The 26,715-nt window shown below is 44.4% G+C and overlaps 1 protein-coding gene across 2 annotated transcripts; it reads left to right on the forward strand.

The window, feature by feature from the left end:
• Nucleotides 1-8: 8 nt before the first annotated feature.
• On the forward strand, nucleotides 9-26,715 carry mRpL32 (mitochondrial ribosomal protein L32). 2 transcript variants are annotated; one of them, XM_077628094.1, is made up of 3 exons: nucleotides 9-232; nucleotides 25,228-25,431; nucleotides 26,347-26,715. In XM_077628094.1, the coding sequence occupies exons 1-3, from the start codon at nucleotides 139-141 to the stop codon at nucleotides 26,553-26,555; spliced, it is 507 nt and encodes a 168-aa protein (XP_077484220.1). In that variant the 5' UTR covers nucleotides 9-138; the 3' UTR covers nucleotides 26,556-26,715. The 2 variants fall into 2 exon arrangements, with proteins under 2 accessions (XP_077484220.1, XP_077484221.1); XM_077628095.1 differs by lacking the exon at nucleotides 9-232 and adding an exon at nucleotides 20,436-20,460.

Consider the following 26,715-nt stretch of genomic DNA (forward strand, 5'->3'; position numbering starts at 1 on the left):
AGAATCCGTATCCGCTTTGAGTGCGTTTTCTGCCCGTGCGCTTTGCCATGCTTTTTGCTGTGTATCGCTAACGGTTTCCGTGAACTTGATTTAAGCGCGGCAGGCTACTGCAGGCAGTCGAGTAGACGCAGCTGAAATATGGCAATGCGCACCGTTGTTGACGAGATTCTGAAATTATCTGACGCTCTTTTTAACGCCGCCGCCCGTCTCGGATGTTTAAGCCGACCGCACCGTGAGTATTACTTCGCTCGAAGTGTATGTGGTACCCTCCTGACCTTGTTGCTGAGCCGCTTCCCGTGTAGAAATCAAGGACCTGAGGCACAGAAAAGAAGCCAGTGCAATCATTATTTTGCATTGATTGCCCTAAAATGTAGCTGTGCTTGATCGCGTTATAACTTGCGTGTTCGGAGTTTTCGTTAGCTCTTGACGCGAAGAAAGGGAGGAAGGTTTGAATCTTTTCTTTCTTGGCTTGCTTTGCTGCCATGAAACCTGGCCGCTTCCATAGCTGTGCATAGCCGCAGTATCTACGCGTTTTCGTGAAGGCTCTGTTTCTGCGCATGATGTCGTGAGCCTAAACTGCTAATGGTACGCGCACGACGCGGTCTTGGCGCGCTCAGCTCGGCCCTACTCGGCGGTATCGACCGTCGCGCCCATGTGCCCGCCACCCTCCCCCGCGAATGGCGAGGCTAAATTACTTCTCGGCGCTCTAGAGAATGTTTACTACATTCGAAGGACAGATTTGCGCTATCTAGAAGACGACGGTGAGCTGGCAGTGCCGCCGGCCTGAGCAGATGGAAGTTGCTGAAGATGGCGCTCTGCAAAGCGCGAGTTTGTGGTGCAGTTTAACACGAGGCATCGCTTTTGAGGCAACAACAACAACAACACGAGGCGTGTCCGGCTGCGTATATGTTTTTTAAAAAAATGCGACTGTAGACTAGCGCCTCCGTGGATTTCATTTTCTGCCGCTTTTTTCTGTGCTCCCGAGGTGCACTTACATGATGCGGTTTTGCTAGGCTCTGAACCTCCCAATTAGTGCTTTAGGCGCATTACCTCCGGAACCCACATAATGAGGCACGGTAGCAGGTGCAGCAGATAAAATCTGGGATGCGTGCAAATTGCTCGAGATCTTTCTGCTTAAAAGTGCTGAATTGCCATCTCAACATCTCTTGCGACTCACAGATGGACGCGAAGAGTGCTTTCTCGTGGTTAGAGAAGTCGGCAGCCGTCCCTGCTCGATGCGGCATACTGCTGCTGCTGCTGCTCATAATGGCGTTGCAGTCAGTAAATTAAGTGATATGCGGTGGCAGTTCTCTTCCACTTAGTTTGAAGTCCCTTTGTGGTACCCGAATTGCTGACGTCACTCAGTCTGTTCTGGTAACGTGATAGCTCATCGTAGGTAGCGCGATTAGTGGCAGAGCTGCGCACCAGCGCATAACGCCGTGTTCATGCCATACTGCTCAACCTCAAAACCGTGAGGCGGTCGGAGTCAAGATCCCAAGGAAAAGGCAAGTGGGGTGGTTGACAAGAATTTTAAGGAAGTGCTATTCAGAGCGAACGCAGCGAAGAAGCAGATAGTGAAACACTTCTTCAGAGCCACAACCTTCTACGTCTAGCGTCTTCAGTGAAGGCAGCCTCAGCGACTCATCTGGAAGCCTTCAACGTGAATACGCACAAGGAAGGTATGCCTTTCCATTGCATCGTTTCGAAGAAGAACTCGTGGCAGGATACTCAAAATATTTGCAGAGCAATTTAGGATCTCTGAAGATAGATGACCCATACAATATCAAGAACTCAGAAGCCGTGGCCAGGTACCTGATGGATGAAAACCCTGGGCAATGCCATTTCCTCAGCATAGATGTGGAGGACCTGTACTACTCGATGCCACACAACATGTTAATGAGGTGCATCCATTCATGCATCACTGGTGACAATGATGAAAAGGTGTTTATTGAAAGGTGCAGTGTGCCCCTTGAAACCTTCCTAGAAATTCTGTCGTTCTATTTGAAGTCTACAGTATTTGGGTATGACGACCATTTCTCTGTGCAGCGCGCAGGGGTGTGCATTGGGTCTAGGGTAGCTCCTGCTCTTAGTAGCATGTTCTTAGGCTTTGTTGACAAGAAGGTAGATCTGATTCAGCTGGCCTGTTTTGGAAGACCTTTCGTTACGTTGATGACTACTTAATCATCGTCGACAACTGTGACAGCTTCGTACGCAGGGTAATAGACATAGTGAAATCGTCTAAGGATAGCAGTATGGGCCTCAAGTTCACGCACGAGGTTCCAAATGAAGGAGAGTTGCAGTTTCTGGACCTTTGAATGATTAAGAAACCAGACCGTCTTTGTTGGTGTTACCGTCCATGTTCTGCGAAAGGCCTGTTAAATTTTGCGTTAGCATACTCGAAGCTCATCAAGGATGGAATCGCGGTCTTGTGTTTAAAGTCAGCTGCATCAAAGTCTTGCCACCATCGCATCAAGGAAAGTGTCGATTATCAGGTGGAAAGACTAACAGCGGATATCCAGATCACGTGACCCCGCAGGGGGCGTCTGCAGCTTGCAGGCGTTGGTGAGTGGCGACACCACGGGTTCCCGAGCATCCGCAGGGACATCCCTGCAGGGGGATGATGGTGAACAGTGCATCACCACGGACCCGAGCACCCGCGCTTCGCCGTGCATGGCATCGACGTGTCCGGGGAAAAGGGGATCCTGGTGGTTGAGCCGATGCCAAGCGTTTGGACCTTTAAGGCTCCTCGGCGGAGGCAACACACCACTTTGGCACCAAGTCGGCAGCCCGCAATGCTTTTTCCTGTTCGGGAGAAGTCCACCACCCCCCTGCCCATGGGTTCCCCGCGGAACTCCAGCGCCTCCACTGAGGCGATGGATACAACTCGGAGCTCGCCTCAGCCGCAGCGGCGGGGTGGGGCTTCCTTGACCGAAAAAAAAAGAAGAAAGCATGATAACGGGCCCTCAAAAAGGAGGGACCTGTGGTTCAGAATACATCCCCTTAAAAATTTATAATGGCGTTTCTTATCCACTGGAACTGCCATGGAATTTTAAATAACTATGGTGATGCAAGAGATCTCTTACATTCTCTGTCTCCTGTGGCACTGTGCCTTCAGGAGACCAATTTGGGACCTTTACTCAAAAATATTTTTAAAAAGTATAAAGTCTTTCGCCATGACCGTGAGCAGGCGAACAGGCTCTCTGGAGGCGTTGCTGTTGTAGTTCAGAGCGGTGTTGCAACGCATGAAATCAAGCTCCAGACGAGTTATGAAGCCGTTGCAGTCAGTGTCATTAGAAGCACTTTTTAATCAGTTACCATATCTGGTAGTCGGAGATTTTAATGCGCACTCCCCATTTTGGAGTTGTGAAGTCGGAGATTTTAATGCGCACTCTCCATTTTGGAGGAGTGAACAGAGAGACACTAGAGGTCGGGTTTTAGAAGATTTTATTCTGTGCAACAACGTCTGCTTGCTCAATACAGGCAAACCCACATATTGCTCTTCATCCTCACATAAGATGAGTTGCATAGACTTGTCTTTTAGCTCTCCATCCGTTTTTACAGATTTTATGTGGAATGTTCTTGATAACCGGTGCGGAAGTGATCACTTTCTAGTGGTAATTAACTTTTCATCGCCACCACCAATCATTCCAACTAAACCACGCCGTTGGAAACTGCATTTAGCGGACTGGCCACTATTTCTAGAAAAGGCCTGTCTGGAGAAAATATTTTCTGATGATCTTAGCACTGACGAAATAAATGAAATTTTTACAACATGTATCATTGCGACTGCACGTCTAGCTATTCCGCAGTCGTCAGGAGTAGTACGCCAAAACCACAAGGTTTGGTATAACCAAGATTGCAGAGAAGCAAAAAAGAATCAAAACAAAGCCTGGGGAACTTTCCGAAGATACCCACACACGACAACCCCATAAATTTTAAAAAGGCGAGAGCAAAAGCACGACATATCCATCGCAATGCTGAAAAAACTTTGTGGAAAAACTATGTATCGTCCATAAATAGTTCAGTTACATCAAAACAATTGTGGGAACAAGTCCGCAAACTTAATGGCAGCTTTTCTCCCTTCACAATTCCTTTCCTAACATCTCCTGATAGACAAACAAGCATTAGCGAACAGGCCGACAAACTAGGGGAACACTTCGCCACAGTTTTGAGCTCCTCACACTACAGACAATCATTTTTAAAGTACAAGAACACAGCTGAAAAACAATGACTGCCTTTCAGTGGCACTGCAAATGAACATTACAATAAATTAATTGCACTACAAGAAATCCGTGCAGTACTTTCGGCCGGCAAACAGGCAGCACCAGGCCCAGACGAAATCCAGTATGAAATGCTTGCACACCTCTCTGAAGATGCTGTAAAAGCTAAGCTTCTTCTGAAATTCTTCAATAAAATATGGCAGTCTGGAAAAAAATGCTATAGGCGTGGAAAAACGCCGTGGTTGTGCCATTCCTGAAATCTGGAAAACCGCCAACATTGGCTGGTAGTTACAGGCCAATAGCACTTACGAGTTCTCTTGCTAAATGTTTTGAAAGTGCGCTAAATATTAGGTTAATGTTCATCCTTGAATCGCGAAAACTCCTTGATATCCACCAATGTGGATTTAAAAAAGCATGCTGTACAAACGACCATCTCGTCCGTCTTGAAAACACAGTCCGTGAAGCATTCATACACAAACAGCATTGTCTGGCAATATTTTTTATTTGGAAAAAGCTTATGATACCACCTGGAGGTTTGGGATTCTTCGTGACCTCGCGGATCTAGATATCCATGGCAGGATGCTAAACTGCCTAAAGGCTTCCTCTCTGACCGTTCCTTTTGTGTACGTCTAGGTTGCACGCTTTCGAAAAAATTCATCCAAGAAAATGGCGTACCGCAGGGGTGTATTCTAAGTACCACACTCTTTATTGTAAAAATGAACTCAATATGTCAAATAATTCCAAAGTCCATCATGTATTCCGTTTATGTTGACGATCTCCAAATTTCATGCACATCTTCCAGTTTATCAACATGCGAAAGACAGATACAGCTCACACTGAACAAACTAGTGACTTGGGCAGACCAAAATGGATTTAAGTTCTCTCCACAAAAAACAGTTGCCGTCCTTTTCTCACTGAAAAGAGGCATGCAGATTGATCCCACCCTGCACTTGAATGAAACTGTTCTACAAGTAAAACAAGAGCATAAATTCCTAGGCGTAACTTTTGACAGAAAGCTCACATTCCTACCCCACATAAACACCCTCAAAAAGAAAGCTTCCCGATCGCTAAATATACTGAAGATACTCTCACAGAAACACTGGGGGTCTGATAGGTTATGCCTTTTACAGATCTACCGCTCCGTAGTACAGTCCACCTTGGACTATGGATGCATTGTGTATGGGTCTGCAAGACCATCATGCCTAAAAAAACTGGATCCTATACAAAACCTGGGTCTCCGTTTATCAACTGGTGCATACAGAACATCCCCAATAAACAGTCTGTATATGGAAACAAATGAACCATCTCTTGCAAACAGAAGAGCAATGCTTACCTGTGCTTATGTACTGAAAATAAGATCCTTACCAAAACACCTTTGTTACCCCATAGTTACCAAGTGCACATCTAGAAGACTGTTCAATAATAAACCACAATCAATCAGACCTTTGTTATTATGCTTTGAAGATGCATGTCATGAACTGGGAATACTAGATGCTCTACCTAAAATAGCCCCGAGACACGATCCATTGCCGCCATGGTACTGCCTTCCCACTGCATGTGACTTCACGCTTACACAGCTTCGTAAAAAACAAACACTACATACACACCTACTACAAGAATACTTGGCTTTGAAAGAGAAATATTCGAGCTACATGGAGTTTTACACAGATGGCTCTAAAACAGCGATGAACGTTGCAAATGCTGTAGTACAGGGGAAATGGGGAAAGATAGTAAGATTACCGAGTTATGTATCAATTTTTACAGCCGAATGCTATGCAGTCTGTATGGCTGTGGACAAAATAATACATGAGAACATCGAAAACAGTATAATATACACCAATTCCCTGAGCCTACTCACAGCGCTGCAGTCAAGAAATGCAATTGAACCCTTAGTAGGCAGCATCATACACAACATAGAAAATTTCACAACACAAGGACATAGGATAAGGTTCCGCTGGGTCCCAAGCTACGTCAGCATAGAGGGTAACAAGAGAGCAGATGCAGCATTAATACGAGCTCAAAATGGTGAAATCAAAAATGTGGACATACCTTTTAAAGACTGCATGATGTTGATACATAAAGTAAAGAACAAATGGCAGAAAGAGTGGGATAATGAACTCAACAACAAACTACACTTCATAAAGCCCACCTTGGGGGAATGGAAGTCATGCAGACACCAGGAACGTTTCACTGAAGTAATCTTATGTCGTCTTCGGATAGGACACACACATGACACACAACTACTTACTTACAAAAGAAGACAAACCTGTTTGTGGAAGATGCGGAAACAAGCTCACACTAAACCATATCTTATTCGCATGTTCAAACCTAGAAAAACTAAGGAAAAAGTATTTTAGTAAATTTTATAATCAATATATTCCATTTCACCCAGCGCTAGTCTTGAGTGATAATGCAATTGTTGACATTTCTGATGTTTTTAACTTTTTACGAAAGGCTGGCTGTCTTAATGAACTGTGAACCCACTTTTCTTTGATGCACCTCAGCCACTTTTTCACTCCTGAGAAGAAGGCTAAGGTGTCTATTTCATTGGTTAAGGGCCTCGACATCCTTGTCCTGCAAAGGATGGCCGCTCAGGTTATCTGACCTTCTTTAAAGGGACGCTGAGGAGAAATTGAAGTTGGCTTGTATCGACAGGTTCGAACCCGACCGCGGCGGCTGCGTTTTTGTGGAGGAAAAACGCTAAGGCGCCCATGTGCTGTGCGATGTCAGTGCACATTGAAGATCCCCAGGTGGTCGAAATTATTCCGGAGCCCTCCACTACGGCACCTAATTCTTCCTTTCTTCTTTCACTCCCTCTCTTATCCCTTCCCTTACGGGGCTGTTCAGGTGTCCAAGGATATATGAGAAAGATACTGCGCCATTTCCTTTCCCCAAAAAACCATTTATTATTATGTATCGATAGAATAGCAGCTCTTGATCACAAAAACGCCACTCTTACTGAAAACAAAGCTCTTGTCTTGTAAGAACCAAAATACAGGTATTGCTGCCACAGGCCAATCTCGCAAGTACAAGCGTGATGACTTCCTAGGACAAGAGGTGCCACTTTGGAGGAATATTCCTTACTGCATGGATGTCGCGAATCTCTGAGGCTGGCAAAGGAAGGTTGTGCACCGCACCGCTAGCCGTCAGAAATCACGGAGTCTGCGTTTACGTCACGTGTCACGTCACTCCGTTCTGAGACGTCATAAGAGTTGCCGTGGCGTCATAAGAGTTCCGAGTTTGAATCAGAGCGGCGGGAAAAACTTTTTCATCTTCGAATCCGAATTTCTTTGAAATAAATGCATCTTTCGCGCCCGGACAAGTGGCAACGAAGCCATGAAATGCCGAATTATCAAATTTTGCTAACAAAAAAAAAAAATTGATAGAGTTCTCCTCAGTGTCCTTTTAAAGCTTTTACCATTAGCCATTTTAAAAATATTTATGCCCTTTACCTTCACTATGTGATGGAAATAAAATTTTAGGTCCTTCACACCACCGGTTTATTTTTTGTATAAAATTGTGTTTGGCGCATGATGGCCTTAGCTGCCTATGTGCCATAAAACCCAACACACCACCATTAGATCACGTGATCGGCAGAGCCAGCGAGGTTATTCGCTGGGTAAAGGGCCAGGGAAAATACAAGAAAGAACACAGCAAACCCGTGGTAGTACCATATGTTCATCGACTTTCACACGGGATTAAGAAAGTTGCTGGCAGGTATGGCATTCGTGTCATTTTTTCGGCCCCCAAAAAACTGTCAACGTTATGCCCTGCGATTCAAGCTAAGGCGGAGGTGGGTGCAAAGAAAAGAAAAGGAGGATGTGCTGTCAGACACATATCATCGTACATAGCGTGCAAAGTGGGCACAGTGTACAAAATCCCCATGTCGTGCGGAGAAGTGTACACAGGCCAGAGTGGTCGTGGTTTGAATGTGTGGCTAATGGAGCATGCCGGAGATTTGGCAAAAGGTAACACTTCAAACAATATGGTTCTTCATTGTCATGACTGCAGCAAGCGCAAGAAGAAATGTTCCCCCCTTTTTTCCAAAATGGGTTCTTTTTCGTCACCGAGAGCATGTAACGCGGGAGATAGTTGAAGCCTATCATATCGCGGAAACGGGGTATACATGTGTTAGTGACCCTTCAGTTGGCTTTTCTGGTGGAGAGATAAGTGTTTTGAAAGAGCGATTGAAAACCACGTGTTAATCTTTTCCTGCGTGCGATTACTCTGGGTTTGTTTTGGTTTTTGTGGTGTATATAGAAGCCTCTGAATAAAAATTGTTGTAGTTGCGAGTGAGCGTTGTGTCCCCTCTGTGTCGTTATTTGTGAGCGCTTGGATTTATCATAATGCGGCATTGTTCCCTGGTGCGCAGCTGTTTAGCTGCCACAAATCGCGATACCTGCGATAAGCTGTTATCACATCACAAGACCCAACTGAGTGTTGTTAGCATTTTGGATAGCCCCATAACAGGACTACAAATCAAGCGGAAGTGAACTGGCACCCGTACATCGCTTTATTTACCAACTGCAACGCCATCATGAGCAGCAGCAGCTGCACGCCACGTCAAGCAGTATGACCTGCTGCCGACTTCTCTAACCTCAAGAAAGCAGTCTTCGTGTCCATCCGTGAGTCACGAGAGATGTGTTGAGATGGCAGTCCGCCTTTTTCACTTAGCCACTCTGCACATGCGCATCTCTTGTCCTCCAGCTCGACTGGTTGGAAATGAGCACCTGCTCCTATGCACATACGCATTTCATGTTGGTGACTGGCGCATGCGATAAATGGCGGCAGCTGTCAAGCACGCACTTTCTATTTCGCAAGCACAGCTGTCTCCTCGTGGAACCAGATCGCGCCTGTGTCTCCCACCTGCGTTTCTTTTCAACCAGTAGCACTTGAATTTTCGCCACTCCCCAGAGAGCACCACATCTTGTGAAAAAGGCGCATTCAGCACTTCTAAGCAGAAAGATCTCAAGCAATTTGCATGCATCCCACTGTCGTCTGCTGCGCTGCTACTATGCCTCGTATGTGGGTTCTAAAAGTAACGCACCTCATGTTCTAAAGCCACGCTTTTGGAACGCCAAGAAGTAATTTAGCCCTGCTGTTTGCTGGTGACGGTAGTGAGCAAAAGAATTTCGCAACTGTGTGCTAGTGACTGCCTGTCAACATGGACACATAGGTGCGATCAACGTAACTAGAACATACTCAGTTTCGTAGCTCCACCCGGAGACGTGTCCCTGGTGGCGGTCGCGTGAACTAGTGGAACTACGGTCGAGTCTTGCTTCTGCGCCACTATCGCTGCCGCCCACTGCCACAACCGCTGCTGCGCGTCGTCTGCTTCTCGGCTTCATTTTTTTGTATTTTGTGACATCTGGCTTCTCCATGCCGACCTGCTTTTCACCGGGTGCAGTTGCGAGCATCGCAACTACCACATATGCTACATGTACTATGTACCATGTACCACATGTACTGTAACCAGTTTAGTAATAGTATATTTCGTTAGCTGCCACGGTGGCTCAGCGGTTATGGTGCTCAGCTGCTGACCCGAAAGTCATGGGTTCGATTCCGGCCGCGGCGGTTGAATTTCGATGGAGGCGAAATGCTAGAGGCGGCGCGTGTACTGTGCGATGTCAGTGCACGTTAAAGAACCCCAGGTAGTCGAAATTTCCGGAGCACTTCACTACGGCGTCCCTCACAGCCTAAGCCGCTTTGGGACGTTAAATCCCCATAAACTAAACTAAACTAGTCATGGTATTATACATGCCCTATATATTTGCACTTTGCGACATGTATATTTACCAAAGAGGAAGCAGCGTTATCATTTGCGTTGCTGTGATTATTGCGATTTTCTGTCCACGTCAAGTTCTTAAAGTTGGTTGCTGCATCTCATTTAATTTCTGTATATGCCACTCGTTTTGTTGACAATACTGCATTCTTGAAGAACAGCCTGGGTCTCTCAAACCTCATCGGCGGCTGCTTTTTAAATGGCCACCTACCAGTGCAGAGGCACGTGCTCGATTTTCATTGCTGCATTGATAAATTCTTTCCGTTCATGCAATTAACTCTTCTTAAAGTAATGCCATTTCAACGCTTTGGTATACCTTTAATACCGCATGTTCAACATTGCAGTCCACGGTGCTAGTTTGCGATTACATTAATTTCTCCAGCAAGCAGTAAAAGCGTTGTTCCTTTCTTTTTTTAAGGGGGGAGAGACAGAGGGCATTCTTGAAGGGCATAGCACAAGTGGAACAACAACTTCCTAAGATTACGTGTAATAAATTTATTTTTTAAAACAGACTCGTGCTTGCTCAGTCATTGAATTCTTTTTGCTGTGCATACGTCCGTTCCTGCTGATTTCTCTTCCAGTCAATTCATTGCATAACTCCTCCCACACGACATTCAGGAAATTCAGCAGTAAAAATTTTGCAATGGTACATGGGGGACTGCCGATGTAGGTATATTTTACGCTAGACATCAAAAGTAGGAAACTAAGAAAAGCGCTTTTGATTAGACGACGACGGAGGCGGTTCACTTCTATGTTACCAGACTTTGGGCACTCAAACAATGACTGCTCATGCTAACCAGCTTTCTGCGTGTAACGCAGGCAATCTGTGCAGTGCTGCAGCAAACATGGCACTCACAATGTTCCCTTCTATAGAAATGTTAGAGTGCGCCCATGCACTTAATTTTTGTCTGATCTGTTTACATTATAACAAGCTCTATGCACTGGAATATGCGCTACAAAACAAAAGCCATTGTGAAAAGCAAGAAACAGTGCTGGTGGGCAAGTGAACAGCGTTGTCACACTTGTTTCACGATATTAAGCTAATTTTGCATCACGCAAACGTGTTCTCCAAGATAATGTGCAGCTTCAAAGCATAAGCTGCCGTAATGTAATTAATATTTTACTACAGCCATGTAGAGCGCATCGGCAGCTCGTGGAAACCACATGTGTGCCAGCCGCTCCACGCATCTGCGCCGCGCGTAGCAGAGGCACGCCCGGCAAGGAGCAAGACTCGACTGCAGCGCCGTTAGTTCTCGCGACCACCACTTGGGACACATTTCTCCGCTGGCCGGTATGGAAAGCTGTGAAACTGAGTTTGTTCTAGTAACTTTGGGCGCGATGGCTGGCAGCCAACCAAGCACGTGCCACTGCTCCTGTCGCCACTGAGAGCCCTAAGGTCGCGTCGTGCACATACCTTTTCGAGTTTAGGATCACAACGTCGTGTGCAGAGACCGAGTCTTTCTTTAATACCGCAGCGAACAGAAAGGCTGAGTTGAGTAACACTTGCTATTGGGCTAGTTGGTCTTCCATGGTCTTTAATAAACCAGCGCAGAACGACAACGGACGAGTAGAAGAAGGATGACGGGGACAGAATCGCTGAAATAACAGCTTTTATTCGAGAAGAAACGGCCACAGCATATTTATACAGTTTCTAATCCAGACCCGTGACAAAGCTAGGTAAGAACATTTTGATATAAAAACGCGTCAGGAGGTACCAAAAAAACAGAAAACGGCGTGACAAGTAGGAAAAATTTTTTGCAGCAGTAAAAGGAGAGGCACTGGCTAGCAAAACCTACGAAGCTGCTTTTTTATGATACATCAAGGCAAAACACCAAAGGTGCCAAGGGGAACGACCAACAAGAAACACGGCAAAAAGCCCATAATGATAAAAATGAAAGGCATGATCTTAAAGCCAAAATGATAAGAGTGGTAAAAGGAGAAAGGCCAAGAGGCAACACGGCAAAAAACTAAAAGGATAAAAGGTAAAATGAAGCAGAAGCAAAATGTATTGCTGTGAGCAACTGATGAATGGCACGAAACATGAAGAAAACAAGGTAACCATTATAGAACTCATGATAAAGCTAGGCTGCATGACTAAAAGCTGGAATTACATGACAGATGGGCATCTTCTTTTTTCTGATGGTGAAACTAAACATTTGCTTATGCACTGTCCTTCAACACCAGTATCATGACTGCCTCAGTGATTCCATGAGGCCGTGTTTTTCTGTCCTCCACTATTACTTCCATTTTTTTAAATTCAGGCAAACAGCCTGCTTCCAATGTTGCACAATCACGACAGTGGATGTCGAGATGGCGGCGTTGTTCAACACTGGTGTTATAGTCATGCTCAATTAGCCTTTCATTTTAAAAGTGACCTGTTTGGCCAATATACCTCTTTCCACAGGATACAGGAATGTAGTAAACTACAGCATCGGTAGCAAAGGTAATGACCGCTGGTCCAGATCATGAGAGGGAAATAACTAGAAGAATAAGAATGGGGTGGAGCGCATATGGCAGGTTCTCTCTGATCATGAATAGCAGTTTACCAATATCCCTCAAGAAAAAGTATACAACAGCTGTACTCACCTACAGGGCAGAAATGTGCAGGCTAACGGAAAGGGTTCAGCTTAAATTGAGGACAACGCAGTGAGCTATGAAAAGAAAAGTGATAGGTATAACGTTAAGAGACCGGAAGCGGGCAGAATAGGTGAGGGAACAAACGTGGGTTAATGACATCCAAGTCAAAGTCAAGAAGAAGAAATGAGCTTGGGCAGGGCATGTAATGTGAAGGCAAGATAACTGCTGGTCCTTAAAGGTGCACTAAAGAGGACCCTGAACTCGTCTTTTTACCGCAGGAACTCGATCTGCACATTCCGAGCATTCTTAGAAACCTCAAATTATTGTCCTATGCGGCTGATTTCTCTAATTTAAATTGGATTAAACGTCCCGGCTTTCGCCTTTTTTTGAACTCAGCGCTAAAGTTTGGAGAAGTAAACCAACGCGTCGAGGCCTTTGCCCTACAGTGGGCGTAGTCAGGCTGATGATGATGATGATGTTTTCTTTATAAGGATGCGTTAGACATTACTGTATATGGATCACCACGTGGTATTCCCCTATGACTGCTAAATAATTTATAATTGAGTTTCTTCTCTTGTGCTGTTTCGGTTTCAACAGCCAAGCGATGGCTGTGGCTTCAAAGGTCAATTGTAGGTAACATGAGATGCAAAAGAAACCAATATGTTCTCTGCCTCTTCCCTTGCTGTGATTTTGGCTCTTGAGGCAAGCTGGCTTTAGTGTTGTAATGGAGTAAAACAATGAACCAGTGATTATAGTATATCAGCGCACATTCTCTTGGTTCACCGCGTAAAAGCGTAATGGCACGAAAAGACAGACAAACACACAAGTCAGGACTGGCACCAACTTCCAACTGAGTTTATTGTTCGAAAAAGCCACTTTATAACCACATGTGCCAATCTTACAAACAGATGCAGTAAAAAAGATAAAAAAGGTGACTTAACAAAAGACATATGTGCCAAACTGACAGAGACAAGGATTGCAATGTTGGCAATGATCCCCTAAGAAAACTAATCTTTCTTCTGACAGTAACACAGACAGCTTACTCACGCAGACATGCTCCCTATTGATGTAATATGCTTTGGACATGGACAGCATTTGCAGCTGTTGTAGTGAATGGCCGTGTGACTAATATAACTTTTTTTTATCGTAATCTTGTGCTGCCTCACTCTTTCGTTGAAACACTGACCAGTCTGGCCAATAGATTCATGGCCGCAGCTTAGAGGCACCATGCACACAACATCAGCTGTGCACCCAGTGGCAAGAATTTGGTGATTCTTTTTACACTGTCTAGCAGGTCTTTCTTTCATCAAGGTGCAAAGGCCCAACAGCTTGCATGGAGCAGATAGCACTGCATTGATTTTATACCTGCTGGCCACTTTCTTCAGATTGTGCGATAGCCGATGACTATAGGGAATCACAACCATGGGCTGTTTTCCATTTTCTTTGTTCTTTTGACCCTGATCACCCTTCAACGTTGGCTTTCATTTCTTGAGAAGGTTCTCACAAATACTTGTGATAAGGCGTTTTAGGTACCCAGCTTGGTGAATATGTTTTGTTTGCACATCAAAGCTGTGTGTCCTCTCATGCTGACAAGATTTTTGCAAGTTTGCATTCAGGCATACTGCGTGATGGCATTTGCACTGAGTCATCTCTTGCCCCTATTTTGAGTGACATGTTTTAAGAGTGTTAGCTCTTACCCATCACGTTTCGAGATTTCATGGGGTCTGCTACCATCCTGAGATCACAGCGCCATCTGTGGCAACAACTACTCATCACGCTTCGAGATTTTGTGGGGTCTGTTACCACCCTCAGATCACAGCGCGATCTGTGGCTGCAACTGCAAAACAGCACATCTCGCATTGAGACTTGTATAGCCATCTACAATAGCATTGTTGAAACAAGCACCTGCCATGTGCCAATGATTACGTCACGGTCCAATATGGTGGATAAAGGTGGAACTATGTGAGTATGACGTCAGGGGACGAAATGGCAGCATAGTTTCGGTTTCTCGAATCCAAGATGGCGGCCATTAAAATTGTTTCTGCCCTTCCATCCCTTTCCCCCTCACCCCAAAAAATATCCTGTAACGTGTAGGAACACTGTCCCGGAAAACTGTACCTTTACGGCGCCGCTATATACTTATACATTCATTCCGCTATATATACTCCGAGAACAACGGGCACTCATCCTGGGACAGTTGTGTACCGAATTTGGTAGGCAAATAAAACCCTATGGTTTGTAATATAGAAATAAAACCACAATTAAATGATAGGTAAGCATTGTATACATGCAATTTATTAATTGAAGCATTACCATATCGCATCGCAAGCCGAATTTAGGCCCACCTTGACCCCCCAAACGAAGCAAATTCCGTTTGGGACGTATCTTGAGGGGGTGTAACTCGACAACAGGTATACGTGCATCGTAATTTCTCTGATGGATGGCGCTAGGCGTCGATCGCTCCGCTAGGTGGAAAAAATGTGTTACTTTTCCAAACCACTCAGGGTTTTCTTCACTGGCCCCATTGGATGCGGAAAGACTTTCGTTTAACGCAAGGCCAGTAAAGCTAACGCTCGTTACTTCGTTTTCCAGACGGTGGTGGCCTTTTTATTGTTTGTTGACAAACGCCTTAATGACCAGCTTTCTGTTTCTGTTTTGGCTCATATTGGAAAACTAATTTCTTTGCAACGGCTTTGTTTATTTTGACCGCATATGTTTTGTTACACTCCTAAATCTACACTGCATGTCAAGACATTCTTGGTTTTTCAGTGTTCTCAATCTGGAAATATCTACAACTACTGCACCACTTAAAATGGGAACTAGAAATGTGTTTCTTTCCCCAAAAAATCTAAGCATATGATGTCCTCTAGTGCGCATACAAAAATACAGTGAATGCTAATAAAATTTTCTATTTCTAATACATTCTCTTGAGTGTGTAGGCTTTGCGCATTTCAGGATACAAATTTTTTTAAAGTTATACAGAGGGATATTCTTCAGCTATAATATTAAATTTTCTTGCTAGTCGTAAAATCATTGCCAACATTTGTCAAATTGTAACCGAAATACATCAAAAATTTTTTAAAATTGTGCTGAAAGTCACGTCTCTCCTTAATGGCAGTTTTAAATGAGGCTGGTGTCTAGTGATATGCATTCCACATTTGGTGTTCATTTCGATGGTTTACTTTGAAAGATTATTTATTATTATTTATTCATATATATTGCTGAATTAATACAATGGCATATACAGAAAATGCACCTAACACAGGTTAAAATAAACACAGGTTAAAAAAGTACACTAAATCCACCGGATACAGGTTGGTTATAACAATAAAGAAAAGTACAATACTGACTAACAAAAATTAAACATCGCACACAAGGTTACAAGAAAGCAAAACATTTAGCCAATAATGCGATGTGTAATGTTACTATAAAAAGTAGGCCCGCAGTTAGTGTTGGTTTCATGACAATGTTGTTTTTTAGCTGATTACAGTCTATTATTTTCCATGCGAAAACGAACATTTGAAACAGTTGCTACACGAGGAAAACAGGGTTATAGTTCGATTATGTCTTTGCCGAGCAGCTTGTCTGGAAGGGATTGATGCGGTTTTTGTTGTCAGTCTTGCAGTGCCCATTGATATAAAAACGTATATTGTGAAGAACAATTCCTTTGTGCCAAGGAAGAAAGATTAGTTCTCTTTAAAAGATCTGTAACATAAGTTCTCGTAATGTGTTATGAACAGAATGCGCAGCTCTTCTTTCTACCTCTTCTAGTTTCACGATCTTAGTTTCTTTAAAAGGGTCATGAACCATGGCAGCGTAATCTAAAATAGGCAACACAACTGATATGTAAGCCAGGAGACGCACAGAAAGAGTAGAAAACTTAAGCACACTTAAAAGGGTCATGAACCATGGCAGCGTAATCTAAAATAGGCAACACAACTGATATGTAAGCCAGGAGACGCACAGAAAGAGTAGAAAACTTAAGCACACACCTGTGCGCAATTTTACGGTTAGCATTTGCAATTCCGTAATTACTGAGTACTCCAGTTATGGTCAGTTAAAATGGGTACTATAGTGCAAAAACGGACGAGACACGAACGAAAGCCATAGACGTCAATACGTGACTGCTGCTTACTTTGAAAATTAGTAATTTTTCTGGTTGAGAAGTCTCGCTAATGAAACAATAAACAGGTGGGACTGTTTGCATGAGGTGATCTTTAGTGGTACCATCTTTGCCAAAAGTAAACGAGCAGCCGCGCTGGTGCATGCTAGCAGCTGGCTGTTGCTCTCCGACTGTGAGTGTATAGCTTTCCTTCCTTGGATGATAAAGAGCAAGCGGTTTCGCATCTTCAGAATGTTGTAACACTGAGCGAGGGCTTACATCAGCCAGTTTACACTAGCAGCTGGGAAGCAGCAGCCAGCGCCGCCGCACGGCTGCTAGCCTGCTCCAGCCGCCGGCACTGCTGCTTGGTTACTTTTGGAAAATGCGCTACATGTTTGTCTATTAAATAATTCATTATTACTTTCAATATACACCTATTTAGATTCATTTCGAAAGCTAGAAAAATATAACAAATGCTCGTGTAAAATTATTCAAGTTTTCATCTTATAGCAGCTTATTCAGCTTTGCTGTAATTTCTTATACATACTTGAGGCTTCGTGCATTTTGTGCTTCCTTGAAGAGCAGGATGAACGAAACAGTGATCGCATGAGGGGCAGCTCATGACTCTTCTGTAAAAGTGATGCCATAAGGAGATCCACTTTGTTAGCACCAGATACTAGAAGTATGTCCAGGCAGCCTGGGTTTCTTATTATTGTGTGAGATTAACAGGTATGGAAACTTAGGCAAGTTCGTATCAGTGATCTATGGTGTAAGAATGTAGCGCAAAAAAATGTGATGGACAAAGAACCGAGACACATCGGTGCTCCATTTTAGCACCTGTGACGTGTGCCTCAGTTCTATGTCCGTCACGTATTTTTTTTCCAGGCTACTCTGTCGTCATGCGAAATTAAAATCATAACAAAGGATTGTGAACTTGGAGGCATATAACGAGATATGTGAGTAGGAATCGGATGCATTTTCGACCCTGTAGGTTTGGGAAACTTGAAGTACTCTAGTAAAAGTTTAGGCGTATATGGGAATTTTACCAGAGCCATCTTCAGTATGTCATGAAGATCAGTTCAGAAGTTCGAACTAGCATTTTGTGGAGTATAACGTGCACAAAAAAACCTGTCATAGTGATGACAGTTACGAATGTCCGTGATATCTTCAAACTGGATGCAAGAGGGATGTTGAGCGAAAATGCATCTGCAACTATGATTAAGACATGCCTCCCCCCCCCCCCCCTCTTTTACCACTGTTATCACAGTAGTTGAAGTTCAAACTATATCCGCACTTCAGTTAATACTACATCAGCCATACTGGGTCTGTATTCCGAGTTTGTGTCATAATAAAAAGCGTCATAATCTGCCGCAACGGGCACACCTGATTGGTCGAAACGCCGGAAGCGGATGTGGTGGTTCGGATGCAGTGAAAAGGATCGGAAAAATCGGACGGTGATGCCAAACACATAGTCTATGCAGTAGATGCTCGAGAGCTAACATGGCGGGGCGCTCTGAAGTGGAGCTTCTCGCTTCGAAGTGAACGTCGATGTTACTGTGTTTTTTGGGACTTTCGCTTCGTCTTGTCTTGCCTGCAACAAATTGGATGGACGATAAATTCGGCCTGTTTTTTATTTCGTTGGACGATTCGGTAGCTCCTAAGCCTAACGAGCACCGGTTTGTTGCAGAAATTGTTCTCTTCATTCAAACTGGATGGCGCCATATCACCGAGTTATCTCATCTGCGTATGTTGAATGATGTAATATAATGCAGAATGACCCGCAAAATACTTGCGTTTACTGCGCGCAAACGTGCATTTCCTATTCTAGAGCTCTCAATTAGCTGTTGAAGCGTCCTGCATCATGATCGTGTGTAATGTCTGCCAGCGTGAAAATGCTCACGTGCACTGATGGTCACTCGCCAGTGACGCGCTGCTACACCGAAGCGTTTGACATGCCAGAGGTGGTTTTTTGGTGTCCCTTACGGTTCTCAGTAGCCGCGGTGGTGTGGCTCTGCATCATTGAGCTCGCGAGTTAGCTTGCAAGTTAGTCTTAAGGCATCAATGGGCACGCGTGCGCTTTGTACCATGACGTACCTATCAAAACTTCGTCTGCGAAGTCTCCCAACGCATATATCAGAAACACGGTAAGAAGATTTTTTTAGCTCATCCCTTTTATTTATTTGCAGTGCCTGCATAAAATGAATGAAAAAACGTAAATTACTGTCTGCACAACTGTCCGATCAGAGCACCAATTTACATTCAGCAATGTTGCAGACGGCAAGTCGTCACGGCGTCTTGGTTCAGCCCCGGCATGAAGCGCTCATTGTGCAGCGAGTGAGTGCATGCTACAAATTTTCCTCTCCGTTCCCTTTTCCTCAAGATAAATGTAAAACGCCGTGTTGTGCGAACAAGCTAGCTGCCTTTTATTTACCATCGGCGATCGACGGCTTTAGTGGCCGCCTTCCGTCACTGAAAAGCCATGCGTGGTTGCGTACAATATTTTCTTCTTCAAGTACACCTCTGGCCTTTACAGTGCAGAAAAGAGTGCCTGAACTATATTGTTTTTATTTGCTGAAGTCACTTCGCTAAATAAAGCAGCTTTGATATTACTCCTTTACAGTGGCATGCGATGTGCAACCAAACTTGTAGCTGAATGTTTCTTCCGTCGCATTGGTCGCGTTCTTTTTCTCGGAAAAGAGCAATAGCGCCGCTGGACATATCGCTGCGGTAACCGCAATGCAGTGACATCCTGCCGCCACTCACAGTCGCAACCGAACCGACATCCACTTCCGGTTTTTTGACCAATCAGGTGTGGCAGCTGCTGCAGGTTATGATACTTTTTATTATGACACAAACTCGGAATATGGCCCCTGGTGTCAATAAATGTGACCAGTTTGTCACCTTTATTGATGATACTGTGGATGTTTGAATAAAGAAATATTAGCTGCAGGGAAAGGAATGCTGCTCGACAATGAGACATCTAATGTGTTGGCTTTGCTGCCGTGACGAGTTATTATGAAGGTTTGTACTCGGGGACAACTTTCTGTGCCAATGCAGCCAAGACTAGGCAGGAAAGGAAAAGGAAGATCCCTGAAGCCTGGAGGACTGAAGCACAAGTGTCATTCTGAGGCAGAATACAGACACAAGGCCAGCAAGTTCACACAAAGGAATGGACTCCTTTCTCACGTTTAACAATTGAGCGGTCCCCCCAGTCACTCCTTGGGATTAAAATATTAGGTAAAGGAGCGGTCAAGGAGCAGGCTCACGACAAAAGAACAATGAAACTGCGCCGTGTTTTCGACATTTCTAGCCTTCCTTCTGCCTCTCTCCCATGTGCCGTTGCACTGCTATGTTAAAAATCTGACCTTAAATCTACAGCAGCATCTAGAGCAAAAGTTAACTCTCCTAGAGTAAACAACAGAAAGCCCCTGCGAGCTGCTTTGTTCATCATCAGTTTCTGGAGGGGGGCGGGAGGGTGCAGTGATACGTGACTAAGGTCCGTCCCTTTCCTGCCTGACTTTGTCTGCATAGCCATAGAAAGTTGTCCATAAGCCGCCGCAGTTGTTCAGTGGTTATGGTGTTCAGCTGCTGACCCAAAAGACACTGGCTTGATCCCAGAATCACATTTCGAAGGAGGCGGAATGCTAGAGGCCCATTCTTTGCAGCAGAGGACCCACAATCACGCACGAAAGTTGGCGACCACTTCCCGGTGACTTTTTCGTGCTTGCACCCTCCTCCATCGCTCGCACCTGCATATACAAGCTGAGAGATGGCTACAGGTTAGATTCTTTGAGACGTCAGGCAGCTACCATGATCGCGGCCAATAAGCCGCGTAGCTATGGGGGGTTAGGAAGCTCTGCCACTGGCGGTGGGGCCGGCAGAGGTGCGCCGACCTTCTAGCGAGCAAAAAGTGACGAGAGGAGAGGGAAAGGTGTGCAGACGCTGGAATTCATGTTCTGACTAGAGGTAACTCAGTTTTTACAAAGTGCATTAAAACATTCTTCCTGGACAGTATTCAAGAAGCGGCGTGCTTCGACATCCCAGGCATACCGCAACTTGTGATTTGTGTGTGTGTTGTGATTTCTACTGAATTTTTTGCCTTATAACGCCCACTCCCTCATGTAATGTCTCAACATGAGGCCGTTGAAGAATCAAATAAATAAATAAAATAAACTTTATTAGAGCCCCTTTAAACCCCATAAACAACACTAAAGTTGTCCATGAGTATAGTTCACTCAAGCTGTCTTTTGGATGTAAATGTAGTATTCTTTGCTTATGAATATTGTATTAGAGTGCACAAAATTTGATGACTGCTAGCTTTTCCAAGCTCATATAATTTTTGTTGTGTTGTGTTGTTTTAGGTGCCATCATGCGCCATGCAGAGGGCTAAGTGTTTGTTTTTGTGCTAAAGATCAGAAACAATTTTCTTCGCTGTCATAGTTTGTTTAGAAGGTTTGCTTCATTTAAAAAAGCGTAAATATGTGAAAATTCAACCAGGGCATTTTCTTCTAGAAGCAAGCTAGTGTAAGGTAGGCTGTGTTCATCACAAAATTGCGTAAAATATTTTTTCTTAGTTAAGTTTTGTTCACAACAGTAAGGTGAGGTTTATTGTAAGCTTGTCTCCACGTGCTTCACGTACATGTTTGTCTTGTCTCATAAGTGATAATTTGTGCATGAGATGTTTATGTTCAATGCATAGGCAACATAAAAATACTTTAATGGTGTGTTCTTAGCGTCCACATGACTTCCCTTCCTCAATGGCCAACTAGGTGCAGTTTGTTTTTTACTTGGTTATCCCACGAAGCCTGTCATTTAGGTCTCAGTTAACTCTGTACAAACTTCATGCAGTCTTTATGTGGTATGTTTACGTTTTTATTCTACCATGACTGGCACCTGTGGTGCGTGTGTTACCCCTCTTGTTGCCGCTGATGCTGGCATGACTAGGGACCCAGTAAAACTGCATTACATGTCCTTGTATTTCGGCTGTTATCACATTCTGTGTGATGTCTCCTATGAAGAGTTCTATTGCATTCTTGAAGAGTAGTGCTGCGATTGCACTTAGTCACTGTGGATAATACCATTTTCAATATTTCTCTATTATTTTTTCTACAGCCATAAAGATGGCGTAGCTTTCAGTGGTGAAAATCACTGAGACAGCTTTATGTAATTTTTTCATGAGACAGCTGAGTGGAGGTGCAGAAGTCACCACTGGTGCCAATATTCGTAGCTTTTTTTGCCCGCTGAGATGGAATCCTTACCTTTAAAACGAGGAAATTTTTTGGTCATGGGATGACATTTGTTGGGAGAGTATACTTCCCCACCTTATGCTCATGAAAGATGCCTTCCTTAGGGAGCTGTTAACTCAATGCATACTAGAGCACATCACGTAACTTCTTCAAGACCAACTGTTCAGGCTGCTTGCCAGGCAGAACATGAAAGGTTAAGTTCTCACATCTGGCGGTTAAGTGCAATTGTTTCATTCCAAACAGTACTAAAAAACAGGCATGAGCGCAGCTCTCAAAAGTAGCCATTTCTTTTTAAAGGTCATTAAGACAAGTAGTGCCACCTATATCTGAGCTAACTTTCTTTGCTTCGTTAAATTGAAACATCACCTCAGTGCGAATTCTTTTTAGTGCTGTCAGTAGTGCCAGCACATCACCACTAGCCTTGGCGGGATCTTATTTTTGGTCTCCTCGATTTGGCTGCACTTTCTGCACTAGTTCACAAAAATGCCGTGCTAGTGCAGCGCCAGTTCTTGCGGCGCGAGTGTAGCCTGACACTAATGCTCTCGGTACAGCGGCCAAATCCAGTGCAAAAGTGCCGAAACTTTCGTCTGCTGTGTCCGTGTGTTGGTGTTTGTCGCGTGTGTCGACATATGCGCAAGATTGTGGTAGTTGTATTGAGCGCTGTGCATTTGCTCCAAGCGGCACATCTCGTGGAGCGGTTATGAAATTTCTTAATTGAAATTTCTTAGTCGCCTGATAACTTGGACTATATTTGAACTCGTCTAGATCGCGTTCTTATGGCGGACGGTGACGGCGATGTGACTGGCAGGCGAAGGTGTGTGCTGACAACGACATCAAGCCCAGTCACTTTTGTAAGCGGAGGCATACTGATATCGCAGAGTCTCATCACAAATTTCGTTGCGATCACCCATGTATTATAAAACATCTCAACATCTGGCTCTTATGGAAACGCTCCATCGTGCTGCGTCTATAATAATAATTGCACACAAAAGAGAGATGGTGTAAGCAACGTGCGAGGCTGGACAGAAAGATGAGAACCCATACACAGTGCACCATCCCAGCCAGTCGCTTAAGCGTGTACACAGACACGCACACACACGCGCGCATACATACGTACGCGCACTGGCATTTCAGCTGTTTAGTGAAGACACCTCGCAGACGCCGCTCACTAAAACAAGCGCTGGTGTTTGTCCTTCTCTTGTCTCGTCTTCTGTTGTGCTGTTTTATCCAGTTCTTCAAAAATGGCCACGGAGCCGTCTGCTACGAAGCGTGCCAGCACTTTGCACTACTTGCACGAGAAGAGAACTTGCCGGGAGGCTAGTGCAGCAGTGCAGAAAAACTCGTGCAGCACGAAGTCAAATCAAGTGCTGAAGTGCAGGTGGCGCTACCTGCACTTTTAAATCGAATGCGAGAGTGCTGCACCTCTAGAACTGGTGTAGAAAGTGCAGCCAAATCGAGGAGACCTTTTGGGTGCTCCCCCCCCCCCTCTGAAAGCAGTCACATGCTGTCAAGAGCGGAGCATTTAGACACATGAAGAGCGGCAGGTTGGCACTACTCGTACGTTTCTGGCACTTAGAAAGGAACCAAGAAACTCAATTACATGCACACTCTTTCAGCAGGTAGTTTCTTTCCGATTATTGCAGTTCGTAGATGCCTCGATCACAGAATGCCTGTCTGATTGCTCATATTTCTGCTGAATTAAATGTTTATTTTTATGACCGATGAAGCGTTTAATGTAACAGCAACTCTGGGGGATTTTTGTGGTGTCCACGCACTTTACTGCCATTTTAACTGTGGAGTCTCCCCATCCTTCATGTGAAATTTCATAGCCAGGCAGCATTTTGTTTCTCTGGAAATTAATTTTAAAATTTCTCATTTCATGGCCCCGGTCAGGGCAGTTTCTGCAGGCAATCTTATGTCTTTTATGGCACAAATTACCTGCCCTTGAATATTCACCCAGTGTTTTCCCAAGGAAAAAAATTTTGAGCTTGGTTTTGGTCGTTTCATACAAAAAGGTTAGAGATCACTGCGGCAACCCGCATTGGAGGAATGCAAAAGCATTGACGCCTCCTCGGCACTCTTTGCCCCTCTTTGGTTCTCTTTGCCTTATCGACTGATTTATTAGTTACTGATTGGTTGATTGCGAGGTTTGATGTTAATTCGTCAGTTTCCCCAATTGCTGTAATCAATTGCCTAATTACCCTAATTTCAATCGCCCATTTTGAGTTTTCAGATTTGGCACCATGGTTCGTTCCCGCCCACCTACTTGTTTTTACAACCATTTGCTATGTTCACAACCATTCGCTACATTTGTGACATTTTTGGCTCTAATTTATTAACTAATCACCTGATTGACATCAAATATTTTGCGCATCCTCACATCGTCCTCTATCAATTACAACCATTCGTTTGATGCTATCTCTCCTGAGAACGCCATAACTGCTGCGGACACATTTTGCAGACACGAAACCGTCGACATAGCCTACAAATGCTTTCGCATTAATAATGATTCGGGTTGTTATTTGCACTCGGCAATTTAGCCAATTAACATGCACATAAGGGGATGCTTGACAGCATCTTTGATATAAGGTGTTCTTGAAAACAAGTTTCGGTTTCTTAGTTTTCGCCCTTTTAAAATAATTGCGTATTATTTTAGAGGGATTGTCAATTCAGAATGCACAAAAATCATTGTTTCCCAGGGGCCATGAAAGGATATTTTCTGAGATTAGGAAAAGTGCACGAGTGATCGGTATTCCATCACTGCATCGCAATAATTTTAAAACTGGCTTCATTAACGTTGAAGATATTGGTGCTTAAAAATGATGCTCCTGCTCGCACGCACACCCTCAAGTCATGCAAGCCAACTCATCAGAAAAAAAAAATACACAGGTTGGGACTGCACCCCTTCGCGCCCCATCCTGCCCCGCCACCTGGGCACGCCCCATGAGAAGGCTTGCCCACTGAAGTCATAGGGGTAGGAGTGGCTAAGAATGTGCGGTGAGATGTCGCCCTAATTGACTGTGAGCTGCTACGAGCATTAATTTTTAAAATTATTTGTAACTTACAGGGTCCATGCACAACTTTTAAATATGATCCGAATACTCAGAAAGACCACCCCCTACAGACCTGTTGTACCAGAATATGACCATCAAAATCATTTCAGGGTCCCTTTAGAAACCTTCATTATTCAGATTACATACCCTAGGAGATTTTGAGGGCATAAGTCAATACTGCAGGCTGTCCATTGAGATTCAGGTTTCCCTGAAGAAGTACTTGCACAGTGATGATTTTGCTCTGCAGCGGCTGCCTTCTGTCCTGTGGGGCTGCCCAACTATGACATTGGCCAGGACAAAGGCATTGTCTGGGCTGTGCCCACACGTCGTGTGAGCCTCGAGCGCCGCATGATGCGACGCATTGCACACCCTTTCTTCAAGATCAAGCCAAAAGACTACATCAAAAGCTGTCACGTTTGCGGTCACTTTCACCTTGCCCACACCATCTGTGGTGAGTGGTGCACGCATTTCTTGCATATCTTCCATTGTACCAGCCGAGAAGGTTCCTGTTGCTTGTGTCAAGCATAGCTCATTGAGGCACAAATTGTGCATTGAGGAAAAATGTTCACATTTTTGCAGGCCAAGAATACACAGAAAAAAATTCCCACCTTCTCCGTTGGTTCTGTCGAGCTCCCCATCTGTGCACTTTGTGACTCAAAACTGCTTTCAATGTCTTCATTAAACTTTTTTTGACTGATTTCTGCTATTCGAAACCATTATGTAAACAAAAGCAAACAAAAACTCACTGATTAGAGCAATGTTGGAGCTACCATAAACAAGGTGTCCTTTCTAAAAAATTATTTTCTGCATTCATTCGGCATGCCTGGCTTGACATGTTTCTATGTGTACAAGGACGGTTGCATCTGTTGAAAAGTTTCGTCATACATCCCGTTTTTATTAATTTATTATTTACTTAATGCTTTTTGTGTGGTCATGCTCTTTCCTTAGAAAGAGGAGAGGAGAGTGTCACAAAGCTTTGGAGAGGGGTGTTCGACTACGGGGCTGAGTTTGCAGTGCCTCCTCATTTGCTGTGACTGAGTTCTGTGGCTACACTTGTTGGCTACACTGAGATGCAGTACCATTGCCCTAATACATATTTTGAAGGCAGCATCAGCCGAGTTCGTAATAAGCGATTGTTCATTATAACTGCAGCCGTTATAATTGGGCTAGACTCTATGCATTTCCTCTTTGCTGGCTTTTTGATTTGCTGTTGTACTCTGGTCTCCGTTCGCTTTATTTTTTCTATTTATAGTCTTATGGCGATGTGTAAGTTGTCTGCTTTCCTTCCTCATGCAGCATTTTTTACATATATATTTTGAACATACAAGTGCACTGTTCTGTCTGCCCGATGATTCTTATGGCGCAGGCCGCTGCTACCAGCGGGTGAAAGAGGAGACAGAGCAAATGCGCGACGCCATTGCGGAGGAGCTCAAGCTGGACCCTGTGGAGTCAGAGGTGACTGTCGTCTACAAGGGTGAGAAGCCACCCGAGAGCGGCACACGCGTGGTGGAAGTGGACCGTCCACGTCCAGCCTGGTTCAGCCAGAACCTGCTCACCAGGTCGTCATCGTCATGAAGTTCATGCTCATGGCACTAGCTGTTACCTGGTTTGTGCCATGCACTAGGACTTGTAGTACTTGCACAGTCTTGGGTGTTTTTTCTTGTAGTAGTTCGAAGCAAGAGGCTGCGCTTCAAGCTGAAAAGCGTTTGGTGAATAAAAGATATGTCATTGTTCA

This window comes from Amblyomma americanum, chromosome 6, assembly GCF_052857255.1.
Source record: "Amblyomma americanum isolate KBUSLIRL-KWMA chromosome 6, ASM5285725v1, whole genome shotgun sequence".
NCBI classification, from domain to species: Eukaryota; Metazoa; Arthropoda; class Arachnida; order Ixodida; family Ixodidae; genus Amblyomma; species Amblyomma americanum.

What these genes read in the sequence shown, in the direction of transcription:
- mRpL32 (XM_077628094.1), top strand. Translation starts at nt 139, where the DNA reads ATGGCAATGCGCACCGTTGTTGACGAGATTCTGAAATTATCTGACGCT. An exon ending in ATGTTTAAGCCGACCGCACC is followed by an intron (nt 233 to 25,227) that starts GTGAGTATTACT and finishes TTTGCTCTGCAG; the next exon opens with CGGCTGCCTTCTGTCCTGTG. An exon ending in CCTTGCCCACACCATCTGTG is followed by an intron (nt 25,432 to 26,346) that starts GTGAGTGGTGCA and finishes CTTATGGCGCAG; the next exon opens with GCCGCTGCTACCAGCGGGTG.